The sequence below is a fragment of the Mastigoproctus giganteus genome, chromosome 7 (assembly GCF_048544385.1).
Source record: "Mastigoproctus giganteus isolate SK-2022 chromosome 7, ASM4854438v1, whole genome shotgun sequence".
Taxonomy (NCBI): domain Eukaryota; kingdom Metazoa; phylum Arthropoda; class Arachnida; order Uropygi; family Thelyphonidae; genus Mastigoproctus; species Mastigoproctus giganteus.
Genome location: NC_143581.1, coordinates 96,402,316 through 96,417,055, shown reverse-complemented (window position 1 = coordinate 96,417,055; position 14,740 = coordinate 96,402,316). Strand labels below are relative to the sequence as shown.

Sequence of the window (14,740 nt, the reverse complement as noted above, 5' to 3'; positions counted from 1 at the left end):
GCTATGCACTGCTGTTCCTTCCCACCTGGCTACGGAGGTGCCTGCATTGAGTTGCGAATCCTCTCAGGCGTTCCTGGGTCATTTCTGATTTGCTGAAAGGCTCCTTCAACCCGATGCTGCAATTCCTCAACTGTGTTAATGTCAGAAGTGTACACCAAGCTTTTTACATAACCCCAGATACAAAAATCCATAGAATCTAGTGATCTGGAAGGCCACATTAGAGGCCTACCTCTATCTATCCACTGTTGACCATTTTTCTAGTTAGATACCAAGTACAACTAGAGCAAAATGTGCCGGTGCACCATCATGCATAAACTACATGTTCTGGAATTGCTGAAGTGAAACATTATCCTCATCAAGAAGGTCTGGAAGAACATTCTGCAGGAACTGCAGGTGCAGCTCTCTTGTTAGCCTGTTTGGCAGAAAGTGTGGTCCAATTAGACAGTCTCCAAGTAGTCCTGTCCAGGCATTCAACGAGAAATGTTGCTGATGTCATGACTCGTGAATTGCATTAGGATTTTGGTTGGACCAAATGTGACGGTTATGAAAATTAAAAATACCATCACGAGTAAAAACAGCTGCGCCAGTGAACAAAATGTTTAAAAATTAGGGGTTCAGGACACACTGTTGTTGCATCCACTGGTAGAGGTTCGCTTGTGGAAGGTAGTCTGCATTCCTGAGACCTTGTACACACTGGATATGGTAGGGGTACAGTAACTGGCGATGTAAAATTTTCCACACGCTGCTATGATTCAGTACATGCTCTTGCAGAGCAACCCTCCTTGTCGAAATTCCTGGATTTTGTCCTATTCTTTCTAACATCCTTACCTCAACATCAGATGTTATGCTTCTGGGCCTACCTGCTCTTACACCACGTGTGAAGCGCCCATGTTCTCAAAGGCGCTGATGTACCCCTGATGAATGTGCACCAGTTGGGCTGCCTTCGGTGGGAGAATGCTTCTTGGTACAAAATTAGAGCCTCGAGTGCACTGCCATTGGCTTTACCATACATGAAGTGCATGTCTGCATTGCCTTCGCTGCTGTAACCTCTTTCCATGTTGACTATCCTTTAACAAGTACTAGTATGCCTGATATGTCTCAGAGCATTGAGAGAGGGGAAATGGAGAGAATGAGCATAACCTAACCTAACCTAAACAAAGAAGTCAGTGGTGGATCCCAATTCTGTATAGTTCACCTTGTCAGCATTAGCATTAGCAAAGACACATGATGCAAGAAAGCAAGCTTATATAGCATCAGCCAAAAAAAAAAAACCCTTATTTCACCCATCCACTCGCTCCAAATGTTTGTCAAGTTCTACCTTGAATCTATTTAAACTATCAACTTCTACAATGACAGATGGAAGTTTGTTCCAGTAATCAACCACCCGTTGGCTGAAGGCAAACTTCCGCACATCTATCATACAACCGTCTTTCCTCAATTTGAATGTATGCACTCTCAGGTGATTATTCTGAGCAAGAGGAAGAACTCCATCAGCACTGAGCATGCTCAAACCATTCAAGGCTTTATACGCCTCAATCAGATCACCTCGCAGGTGCCTATTGTCCAGACACTGTAATTGCAAAACTGAAGCCTTTCTTCGTAAGAGCAACTCTGTTCCATTCACTAATCTTGTTTGCCCTTCTCTGTGGCCTCAAGATCTGTTCTGACCATTGCCTTATACAAGGGGATAATTACCTCCTTTTCCCTGCTAGAAAAATTCCTGTATATCATTGACAAGACACCGTGAGCTACTCTTGCAGACCATCTGCACTGCTCAGAAAACTTCATATCTGCCTGCACAATTACCCCCAGGTCCTTTTCATTCTCTAGCACTGTCAGTGTGGTACCACAGAGTTGATACGTTACTCTAGGATTACTGCTTCCCATATGTAGTACTTTACATTTGTCAATGTTAAACTTCATTTGTCGCCTCTCAGCCCATCTGCTCAACTTTTCTAAATCCTGTTGCAGCAGTGTACTGTCATTAGTGTCATTAACAACCATGCCAACCTTCGTATCGTCTGCAAACTTGGACATTAATCCTGATATACCATCATCAATATCACTTATAAATACAGAGAACAACAATGGACCCAACACTGAACCCTGAGGGACTCCACTAATAACATTAGTCTACAAAGAGCAGTGTCCATTGATTACCACTCTCTGTCTTCCCCCACTCAACCATCCCTTTATCTATAGCAGCGCAGCAATTTGCCTCCAATGCCACACTGCTCCAATTTGTGCAGCATTCTTCCATGTGCAACAGTATCAAAGTTTTTTCTAAGATCCAAGTAAATAATATCAAAGTTATTCTTTGCATCCAGTTCCTTTGTGACTACATCATATTATCCAATCAAATTAGTCAGACAAGACTTCCCCTTAACAAACCCATGCTGTGTCCGAGCTATAACTGAAGTCTTGTCTAGATGATCCTGCAATGCTTTTTTAACCAGTGGCTCCATTAATTTCCCTGGAACAGAAGTAAAACTAACAGGTCTGTAATTACCTGTGTCTCTCCTTTGTGGATTGGGGTCACATCTGCACATCTCCAGTCCATGGTACCTCCCCTGAGTCCAGGGAAGCTCTCATAATTATGGCTAACGGTTCGCTTACTTCCTTTGCCGCCTTCTTTAATATAACTGGATAGATCCCATCCACCCCAGGTGCCTTTCTTGTGTTTATCTTCAACAATTTCTCCTCCACTTTACTCTCAGTTATTACAAGAGTATCTAGCTTACTGCCAGAGTCGAATACACCTATGGCATTCACCTCCCTGAATAACTCCTCATGTGTGAATGTCGATGCAAAATATTCATTCAGTTTGTTAGCTACCTGAGCAGGATCATCAATAATTGAACTATCGATATCAATTGGACCGATCCGATTCATCCCCTTCCTTATAGAGTTTACATAAGTAAAGAACTCTTTGCTGTTTTTCTTTGCATCCTTTGCCAAAGATTTCTCGTAATCTGCCTTCACCTACCTAACCTCCTTTGTAACTTGGTTACAGACCAGCTTATATCTATCATAGGCGTCTGTGTCACATGTTAATTTATATGCATCCCATACATTCTTCTTCTTCTTCTTCTCTGCCACTGGCCTCATTAATTCATCTGACATCCATTTAGGCCTAAACCTTGAACAATATTTCTTTGTTGGTATGAAAAGCCTAGTAGCTTCCAAGATTAATTCTTTGAATGCTTCTCATTTTGAATTTGCTCGGACATCATGAGTTGGTTCCACCGTATAGAATTTAAATACTGTCTCAGACCACCGTAGTCACTTTCAAGAAAGCAAAAAACCCTTGCCTTTACCCTTGATGGTTACCACACCAAACACACTCAACATTACATTGTCCACCAACATCAAATGGATGCACTTCCTTAGATTTTTTGGGTTTCTTAACTAACAGCATAACCCCTTCTCCTCGGAGCAATATTGCCTCAGTTGCTAATGCTCCTAAAAAAAATAAAAATAAATAATCCCTCCTTCCTTCCTGTCCTGTCTATCCTTTCTGTACACATTGTACTCCCCAAATTCCAGTTCTGCGCTGCTTATGTCTGTGTGACACCATGTCTCTGATATTCCAACAATATCTGCCTTTGATGTCTTGACTAGCACTTCAATCGCATCGAATTTATTAACTATACTTCTAACATTGGTATATATGCACCTGTTTCTACTCACAGTTACCCTAACACAGCCAATGTATTTACTTGTTTCACTATGACTCCCAGCAGTCCTGGAAATTCCCATTGCCTTGTTTTCCAGGCTGTTGCTCAATTGCATTTCAATCGAAGTAGTGCAAGAATCAATTTTACCTCTGCCAGCGGCTACTGTTAATCTATTAGTCCTTGTATTCCCCTAAGCTAGCAGTTTTCCGATCCACCTAACTCTGCCTCGATAGTATCAGCAAAAATTGTTGCATACTTTCTATTTAAGTGTATCCCATCCCTGTAGAAGCAGTCTCTCCTGTTAACAAGCACAGACTAGGCTGAAAAAAATTCTACCTCTTGAGCCTTGCACAATCTCTCTAGGGCCGAATTGATCGACAAGGCTCTCATCATATACTCTCTCCTATCGTGTCTGGGCAGAATTGCAGACACTTTCAAATTTAACCCTAGCTCACGGATTTTTTTCAGCATTGTCTTGTACTTGTTAAGTAATTCTGCCGGTCTCTTACTCTTAATATCATTAGTACCAATGCGTACAACAATATCACCCTTTGTGCCCTTAAATAATGATATCTGCCCTACAACATCAACCTTTGCCCCTGGCAGACATACCCTGGTCCTGTTCCATCTTATTTTTTCACAATATGTTCCCCGTTTCCCTGACAACAGAGTCACCTACAACAACTAGTTCCTTTGGACCAGCGTATTCTGCCTTTGAGGTTGTCGCTGTGTTGCGTGATGTTCAAGTGAAAGCTCTGACATTGATGTGGGCAGCTGAGAGCTTGATGGGCCCTCAATTTAAATCCTTCGAGGGCATCCACCCTGTCCTTCAAGCTCTCATATAAGCCCATAATAATGCGGAGTTGGCGCCTGATTTCCTTGCACTCCTTACATCATGCACTCAAAAAAAGACATTCCTCTTGGCAATATCAGTGGAGGATCCCAACTAGAAATGTGCAATATCTCGAAAACGATTCGCTTACTTGGCTTTTTTTGCATATTGTAGTCTGTACAGTTCACCTTTAAATTATTTACCATCACTTTTGAAACACCCTGTATATATAGTTTATCTTATTCCTCTCTGTTACAGGGTCTTATTGAAACACCTTGTACTGTGCAAAAAAAAAGGATAGGTCGAATTGGACCAGGGTTTGTCTGCAGGGACAAAGGTTGATGACGTTGTAGAGCAAATATCATCTTTTAAGAGCACAAAAGGTGATATCATCGTACAAGTTGGCACTAATGACATAAAGTGAAGGAAATCTGCAAATTTACTAAGCAAGTACATGTCAATGCTGAAAAAAATTTGCGATTTGGGGTTAAATTTGAAAGTGTCTGCAAACCTGCCCAGATGCGATAGGAGGGAGTATATGATGCCAATCAATGATGCCTTGTCAATCAATTTGGCCCTGGAGAGATTGTGCAGGGCTCATGGGGTAGAATTTTTCTCAGCGTGGTCTGTGTTTGTCAACAGGAGAGGCTGCTTCTACAGAATATTTGCTGAAGCTATCGAGGCAATGTTAGGCGGGTCAGAAAACTGCTAACTTGGGGGGGGATTCACAGACTAATAGGTTAACAGTAGCCGCAGGCAGAGGTGTAAATGATTCTTGCACTGCTTCTATTGGAATGAGCAGCAGCCCAGAAAGCCAGTTACTTGTTTCATGACCCCCCAGCAGTTCCTGGCTTTCTGGGCTGCTGCTTATAACAATAGAAGCAGAGCAAGAATCATTTCCACCTCTGCCTGCATACACCAATGCTAGGAGAAGATAAAACACACATTTGATGAATTTGAAGTGGTGGTTAAGACATCCAAAGCGGATATTGTTGGGATATCAGACATTTGGTGCCACTCAGATATAAGGGATGCAGAATTGGAATTTTGGGAGTACAATGTGTATAGAAAGGATAGAAAGCATTGGAAGGGAGGAGGGCTTATGCTGTTAGTTAAGAAACACAAAATCTAAGAAAGTGTATCCAGTTGACTTAGATGGAGAGGGCAATGTTGAGTCAGTTTGGTGTGATATAAACACTGGGAAAGCAAAAATAAGGGTAGGCGTTTGTTATAGGCCTAATGACTCTGATGAGTACAATGAACAATACAGAAAAACAGAGTGGGCCAGTAAATCAGAGTGTCTTATAATGTGGGATTTTAACTTTCGAGATATAGTCTGGAACTTGTGGGTTGGTCATTTGCACACTAGCACGGCTTTTGTGGATTTATTGGATGACTGTTTTCAACAGCAGCATGTTAGAGGGGCAGCAAGAGGGAGAAACACTTGACCTGATTACAGCAGTGATCAGAGTACTAATGCGGGATTTACTTAAAGATATAACTACCATCAGGGGTAAAGGGAAGGGATTTTCCTTTAGTAAAGGCATCTCAGAGACTTTACAGATAACGGAAACACTAGGTAGCAGTGATCACAGTGTACTGATGTGGGATTTACTTAAAGATCTAACTATCATCATTGGGTAAAGGGAAGGGTTTTTGCTTTTGTAAAGGTGACTGCAGTGGTCTCAGACTTTTTAGGTTCTATACAGTGGGACCAACTGATGATGTTACCAACAGCAAATTCTAAATGGGAAGCAAATCTTGGAACCTACAAGGCTTTTTGTTCCAACTAAGAAATACTGCTCCAAGTTTTGGCCCAAATGGATGTCAGATGAATTAATGAGACTCATAGCAAAGAAGAAAAATGCATGGGATGCACATAAATTTTCAGGTGACAAAGACGCCTATGGTAGATACAAGTGAGTCTGTAATCAAGTCACAAAAAGGAGAAATAAACAAGCAAAGGCAGTTCATGAAAAATCTTTGGCAAAGGATGCAAAGTAAAACAGCAAAGACTCCTTTACTTATATAAACTCTAAAAGGAAAGGGATGAATCAGATTGGTCCACTTAATATAAATGGCTTGACTGTAGATGATCATTCTCAGATAGCTGCCAAATTACATGAGTATTATGCATCTACATTCACACATGAGCAGTTATTCAAGGGAGGAGAGGGCAAGATGTTTATCAGACTCTAACAGGGAGTTAAATGATTTTGTAATAACTTAGAGCAAAGTGGAGGGGGAAACTGTTGAAGTTAAACATAAGAAAAGCACAAGGGGTGGATGGGATCTATCCAGTTATATTAAAGGAGGTGGGAAAGGAAGTAATCAAATCCTTAACCATAATTATGAGAGCATCCTTGGAATAAAGAGAAGTCCCCATGGACTGTAGAAGTGCAAACGTATCTACGAATCGCAATGGGGATTAAAGGGTGACACAAGTAATTACAGACCTGTTAGTTTAACTTCTGTTCCAGGGAAAATAATGGCGTCACTGGTTAAAGAAGCATTTCAGCAACATTTATACAAGACAGCAGTAATAATTCAGACACAGCATGGGTTTGTCAAGGGGAAGTCTCGTCTGATCAATTTTATTGGATACTATGATGTGGTCAGAAAGGAACTGGATGCAAAAAATAATTTTGATATCATATTGTTATTAGTTGTGTCCCTCAGGGTTCGGCCCATTGTTGTTTTGTATATTTATCAACAATATTGATGAAGTTATATCAAGCTTAATGTCAAAGTTTGCAGATGATACAAAGGTTGGCAGGGTCGTTAATAACAGTAATGACAGTATGCTGCTGCAACAGGATCTGGAAAAGTTGGTAGATAGGTTGAGAAGTGGCAACTAAATTTTTACATTGACAAATGCAAAATACTGCATATGGGTAGTAGTAACCCCAGAGAAATGTACGAACTATGCAGTGTTACACTTAGGGTAGTGGAGAATGAAAGAGAATGTGGGGTAATTGTGTAGTCAGATATGAAGTTTTCTGAGCATTGCAGACAGGCTGCCAGAGTAGGTCATGGGGTCCTGTCAATGATATAAAGGAATTTTGCAAGCAGGGATAAGGAGGTGATTATCCACTTATATAAGCAATGGTCAGGCCACACCTTCAGTACTGCGTACAGGTCTTGAAGCCTCATTTTAGGAAGGATGTAGAGTTGCTAAAAAGGGTAAGAAGAAGAAGAGCAACAAGACCAACAACAGAGAAGAGCAACAAGACTGGTGAAGGGAACAAAGGGGTGCTCTTATGAAGAAAGGCTTAAGTTCTGCAAATTGCAGCTTCCGGAGACTAGGCACCTGCAAGGTGATCTGATTGAGGTGTTGAATGGTTTGAGCAGGCCTCGACTTGGGTTGACCTTAAACTACAGGCAGCCCATCTTGGTCCCAAAACTCTACCAATCTTTGTAATTTCGATTCCAAGTTGTTTGGATATTTTGGAAAGTTCAATTTAGTTCTTATTGGATTGATGAAAAATAGTATATATCTTATCAATAAATATTTTAAAATGATTTACTTGCTTTATTTCTGTTATCGAATCATCTAAAACAAGATGGAGGTGATGATTTAAACAGTGCCATATTATTGTTTGGAAACTCTTTTTGCAATCCTAGTGCTCACTCCAGATTTTCTCCCAAGCATAGCGCTGGCACCATCAGAGCAAAATCCTATTAAATTTTTTTCTAGGTAGTTCTTAGTAAGCCCAGCATTATTTAAACTTTCCATAACTGAAGAACATATTGTCTCTGCATTTCGTTTTTCCAATTCAACTAGTTCAACGAAAATTGTTGGTGATGTAACTTTTACCCTCAACTTTTAAGAAAAGTATAACTGGTTTGCAGGATATTGTTGAAGTTTCATCAATAATGACACATATTTTCAATAATTTTATTAAATATTTCTTTTTTAATTTCCTTTGCAATGAAATCAACTACTTTCACAGCCGTTTTACGAGAATGTAATCCTATTCCCATATCTAATCCATTTTTAATTTGCACTTCTATCTCATCTTCTATGTCTGAAAACTGTTTACATCTTTTTGCCAGGCTGTAAACTGTATTAAATACTCTACGAGTAGCACTTAAATATTTTTCATTCATCGTATCTATTACTTTTGTTATTGAATCCTGCTCATATTGTTTTTTTAAGTTCTCTTTACAAATGTTATGAGATTTTGATGAAAAATGTTCTTTCATTTTTTTCCTTAGAGAAGCTTGTTGTGCCTCTTTATTTTTCCCTGATGAGTCAATATGAAAACATTTCCATTCTTTTGACACATGAATACTTTTCTGTTTTATAAAGTCATATTTTGCACAATACTCGCAACCTAACTTTTTGTTAAAAATTACCAGTCCATCATATTTTTCTTTAAAATTGTTATATTGTTGCACTCAGGAAGATTATTTTCAATTTTGGAGTTTTTATCGTTTTTTATTTCAATAATTGACATGCTGCTTTCTTCAAGTTGGAGTGGTTGTGCTTGTGACTGTTTTGTACCATACAAGGCCAATTCTGATCTTGGTTTCTTATTGAAAAAATCTGTCTAACTCTGTTGCCTTTTCATCCTTTTAAGGGCTATTGCAAAAAATTAAAAAAAATTTTTTATTTTAATATATTATAAAGCAGGAGTGGATATGTGCCTATATATTTGAATATTTTTATTGGTTCTGTCCACGTGTGGTCATGTCATAAACTTTTATAAACAAAGCGCTTATACCATTGATAAACATCAGTCAGAACATACATTTTCTTCATTTTATCGATATTAAACAAAAATTTCTTGCTGAATTAATAAATATTAAGCACCTGAGGGGACATAAATTCAAATTTAGGAAAGACAGTTGCAGAATAGATGTGTGGATTTGCCTTTAGCCAGCGGGTGGTTGATTGCTGGAACAGACTTCCATCTGTAGTTGTGGAAGTTGATAGCTTAAATAAATTCAAGGCAGAACTAGATAAACATTTGGCGTGAATAGATGAGTGAAATGGGAAGGGGGTTTTTTTTGTATGATGCTGTATAAGCTTGCTTTCTTGCATCATATGCCTCTACTAATGCTAAACACAGTCCAGTGAATTAAAAAAAAAAAAAAAACCTTCTAATGCTGTCAGGTCTGGAGACATAGATGCCAAGGAATTGGTCCTGCTTACCATCAAATACAGTTCGTACCAGGAAGTTCTCCTCATCCATATAACCTGACCATGTTGCTGCAAAAGTTCAGTCACTGTCTCTTGCCACTGACAGTCAGTGGATGTGGCAACTGCATTACATGCGGCTTAATTATACAATAAAGCATAAATACAATAAATTTAATATGTTTAATAAATTTAATAAGTAACTTGAAATTTAAAAAATAAAATAAAATATGTCCTTACCTTTTTAGGATCCATGTTGAATTTCTTTTTTCCAATAGTTAACTGTTTAGCCTTAGTATTACTTTTGCTACAATCAAAATACACACTTTAAAAAAAAAAAATAAAGGAGGGAAAAAACAGCATAAAATGCAAATCAACATATTTTTAATAATTACTGACATTAAAATAAGATGTATATATGAAATGGATACCTATTAGTTGTAATCTGCACTAAATATAATAATATATTCATAACAAAATCACAATATTTTCAAAACACGAGCATCTTTCTTTATCTATATTTTGGTTTCTGATTTTTTTTTTTTTTTCTTTTTTTAACTCACTTAAAAAAATTACAACATGCCTCCAACTGCCATTTTCTCCTGTACTGTTTTCCATTGATGTTAACTTACAAAAAAACCCCCAACACTGCTGTGAATGAGTTTACAGTGGATCCCTGCTTTACAAATAGTTCAATGTACTATCAAATCACTTTAAGATGGACTCTCCATAATAAAATACTGTTTACTATATGATATGTAGTAAGGGCCAGTGATTGTCATCACGTTTGCAAATTGAATTTTAATTCTATTAAACGGCGATTATAATAAGCAAATATAGGAGGAATATTATCCACAGGCTATAAAAGTAAAGATATACAGCAGAAATTACACTTTATTAACTTACCAATAACAAAATTAAATGATACATGAAAATTGGAAAGGAATATTTTCCAGAGGTTAAATAAATTTACGCTTACACACATAGCTTAATTAATACTGTAATATGTACATGCTAGCTAGTTTGATATTTCTGTTCACTGGCTTTTTTTTTTGGATGGGGAAGGGGGTTGTAAAATTTAAAACACTAAAAAAGATAAGCAATGAATAATAAAGAACACGGCAAGCACAAATAGCAGCTAACAATACGTACAGGTGAGATATGGGAGTAACAAATTTAAGAAGCTTAAAAGTGGAATGAAGAGACGATTCTGAAATTTGTTTTTTATATGATTGAAGATTTCATGGAAGGGGAACATATTTTATTATAATAACGTAAAAACCTGCAGAATTCCAGCTATAGGTATTATCGCAAGTGCAATAAGATCATGTTTATTACTCATTTATAATAGATTGCACAAACAGAAAAGCCCAATAAACTGGAAACTGCAAATTATTTATATTTTTTTTTATGGTAGTGATCTCCAGAAATGTGCTTTAGAAAATATCCAAAAGCATTCAAAATTAAAGCAGTGAACATGCTTTAATTTTAAGCATGATCTACTAATCAGTGATCATGCCAACTGGCACCTACTTATTTCACTTTACGATGGGCTTTCGATTGTCTCTGACCGGACCGCTAGGTCCTTCCTCTCAGCCAATAGTAGCATTTGTAAATGTGTTGGCTACGTGTTTTGTTTTTGCAACATTTAGTTGAAGTGATTTTTTGTGTTGTGCTTATTTGACATAAATTTACTGTATTGAATTCGATGTAGGATCAACATTGTGTAAACTGATAAATCACCCTTTTAGAGATAAATAGCTTAGTTACATAGCAAAAAACAACTCGCACATGAGTTGTAATTATACAATTAGCAAAGTCAATGAAACTTAGGAATTACTGCATATATGCATGTATAGTATTGTTGTTGTTTAGAGTTTAATGGCACAAGAGCAAGCTCGGCTATATTGCGCCGCATGTATAGCGAGTTTTTATGACCAAATTTTATGCAAAAAGTAGGAGGTTGCATTATACACACAACATTTTTGAGAGTTTAAAATTTATGCATTTTCATAGAGCATTTTCAGTGAACGTAAGCTTTACCACACACACACATGCATGCTCACTGCAGGCTAACCTTAACAGTAAGGTCCTTTACTGTCGTTTATGTTGCTATGTAAAGCATAGAACCCTTTTCATATATACCACTTTAAATCCATAAATACTTGATACAAATGAAGATTATCAGTTCCAACTTCTGCCACCATCAGTACTGTTTAGTGTTTACATAGTTCACATGTTGCTTTTTCAACTGCTTTTGTCTGAATGGCTTTTCTTTGTTTTTTAAAATTTTATATTCATCTGCATTCCTTTATTCTGTTTCTATAAACCCACATTTTCTATCAAAATGGATTAAAGGAATTCATTTCGACAGAAATGGATACTATCAAAATGATAGATACAGCTAAGTTCAAGCTTAAAGTGACTGAGTATGCAGAAAAGATAAACAATTGTGCAGCTGAAAGACAATTTAATACCAAGGAGCATAATGTTAGGAACTGAAGCTGTCTATAGAATTTAGATAAATGCCTAAGAACAAATGTGCAAACAGAAGTAAGACTAATAAGTGGCCACAGTTGGAAGATGAAGTAAATAAATTTGTCACTAAAGCTTGGCAGAATGGAAAAGTGTTTCTCATGGACAAATTCAGATCTTTGCCCTGAAACAAGCAAAGAAAATGAACATTGGGCATTTTAAAGCCAGAGCTGTTGGTGTACCATATTTATGAAAAGATATGACCTTGTCCTGTGATATAAGACCAAGATTACACATAGTGCCTCCCCACAGAATTGGATGATAAAATAATTTCATTTCAGAATTTATAATCAAACTTAAAAAGAACTATCGATTGACATGTATTGAAAACGTGGACAAAACTTCAATTACTTTTGATATGCCAACCAGTGAAACAATAAAATGGGGATGGGGAAAAAGCAGTGGTAGTGAGAAAGACTGGTCATGAAAAAAAAAAAAAAAACGATATTTACTGTAGTATTAACATGCAGGGCCGATGAATGAAGCTGAAGCAAATGGTAATTTTCAAGAGAAAGACATTACCAAAACAGAAATTCCCTAAGTAGCAGTTGTGCATGTTCGTGAGAAAGGTTGGATGGATGAACAAGGTTTGAAAATATGGCTCAAAGAAGTGTGGTGTTCCCAACCAGGGGCAAAGAGGTAAGAAAAAAGTCTAGTGATCTGGGATACATTTAAATGCCACCTGATGGATAATACTGTTACTAATACAAGTAAGATGGATAGTACTGTTACTCAAATTATATCCCAGAACACCGATATAGCAGTGATTCCTGGTCTAACCAGCATCACACAATCATTTCATGTGTTTGCTAAACAAATCTTTTAAGGATGCTATGAGAAATCTGTGGAACAACTGGATGATTGAAGGGGAAAAGACATTTTTACAAAGGTAGAAAGTACAGGAACTCCCTGACATAAGTAATAATACTTGGCTTACCTAAATTCGACTTTACATAAGTTTTTGCCGGCCGGTGCAAACTTTTTTGCATCACGTAGGAATAAATGGCGTTATCGTGATAATATTGTAATGTGAACCCAATAACATTTTTTTTTTTTTTTTTTTTCCTTTTTGTAATTCGTTCCAAGTCTTTGGAAGTTGAAAATTTTGCTATATTACTAAGCTATTTATCTCTCTAAAAAGTCATATTTATAATGGAAATTGCACTACACTTCCATTGTTATGATATGTTCTCGTTATAAGAATCAGTTTTGAACTCCTTTGTGATATTTTTCTAAAGCACATTTCTGGACGTCATGACGATAAAACAAAAACAATTCACTTTCCGGTTTATTGGGCTTTTCTGTTAGTGCATCTAATTATAAACTGGTAGTAAACTCAATCTTATTGCATTTGCGACAATACCGATTACTGTAATTGTGTGGGTTTTAAGCTATTATGGTAAAATGGATTCCCCTTCAATGAAATCTTCAATCATAAAAAAAAAAAAAAAATTTTCAGAAACAAAGCAACCAATGGAAAGTGCAAGGGATGGTAGTGCCAGGAAACGAAACAAAATTGATTTAGAAATGAAGATGAAAATGATTAAGAAGTACGAAGCAGGACAAAGTTTTTCATCTATTGCAAGGGAATTAGGTCTCGTTGCTTCAACAGTGAATACTATTTTAAGGGACAGTGTGTGTATAAAAGAACATGTTAAAGGATCAACGCATTTAAGATCAACAGTGATCACTAATTGGTGTTCAGGTGCTTTATCGAAGATGGAACAGCTATTAATAATATGGATCGGAAATCAGTTTCAGAAGTGAGTGCCCCTGAGTCTAATGACCATTCAAGCAAAATCAACAAGTATTTATGAAGATATTAAGGATAAGTACGCCGAATCCCAACCCAAGTTTGTGGCAAGCAACGAGTGGTTTAATAGGTTCAAGCATTGCGCTGGTTTCCACAACGTTAAAGTATGCAGTAAAGTCGCCAGTGCCAATTCTGTAGCTGCAGAGAAATTTTGTGATGTGTTGAAAAATATTATCGATGAAGGCAGCTATTCAACGCAGCAAATTTTTAACATTGACGAGACTGCTCTGTATTAGTAAAAAATGCCAGATCAAACATACATTGCCAAAGAGGAAAATACAATGCCAGGTTTAAAGGTGTCAAAAGATAGGGCCACGCTCTTGCTTGGAGCTAATGCAGCGGGAGATTACAGACTAAAACCACTGCTTGGGTACCATTCTGGAAATCCTTGTGCATTTAAGTGCATCAATAAAGCCACCCTATCCGTGCATTTCCGATCGAACCACAGAGCATGGATAACAATATCTTTCTTTGAGGATTGGTTTAAATGGTGCTTCATTTCCGAGGTTGAAAAATAGTGTAAAGACGACTCATAGAAGAGGTTACAGATAAGATTGTAAAGGTTGCAGAGCTACTTCGGTTGGAGGTTGAAGCCAAAGACGGGGAGGAGTTAATAGAGGAAGAAGAGAAGGAATTATCTAACGAAGAACTTAATGATTTGCAGGCAGCGATAGTGAAAGAAGAAAATGCTGACAAAGCTCAAGATGAACCAAATGAGGATCATCTTGAGCTTCATCACC

General features: G+C 37.4%; 1 protein-coding gene across 7 annotated transcripts in view; it reads right to left on the bottom strand.

Annotated features, from left to right (window-relative positions):
* Positions 1-14,740, bottom strand: part of LOC150083093 (cytohesin-1-like) — a 491,792-nt gene that overhangs the window by 341,420 nt on the left and 135,632 nt on the right. For all 7 annotated transcript variants that reach the window (XM_090377032.1, XM_090377029.1, XM_090377030.1 and 4 more), the window contains exon 4: positions 9,893-9,959. In XM_090377032.1, coding sequence (XP_090233158.1) covers positions 9,893-9,959 — 67 coding nt within the window. The remainder of the gene's footprint in view (positions 1-9,892; positions 9,960-14,740) is intronic.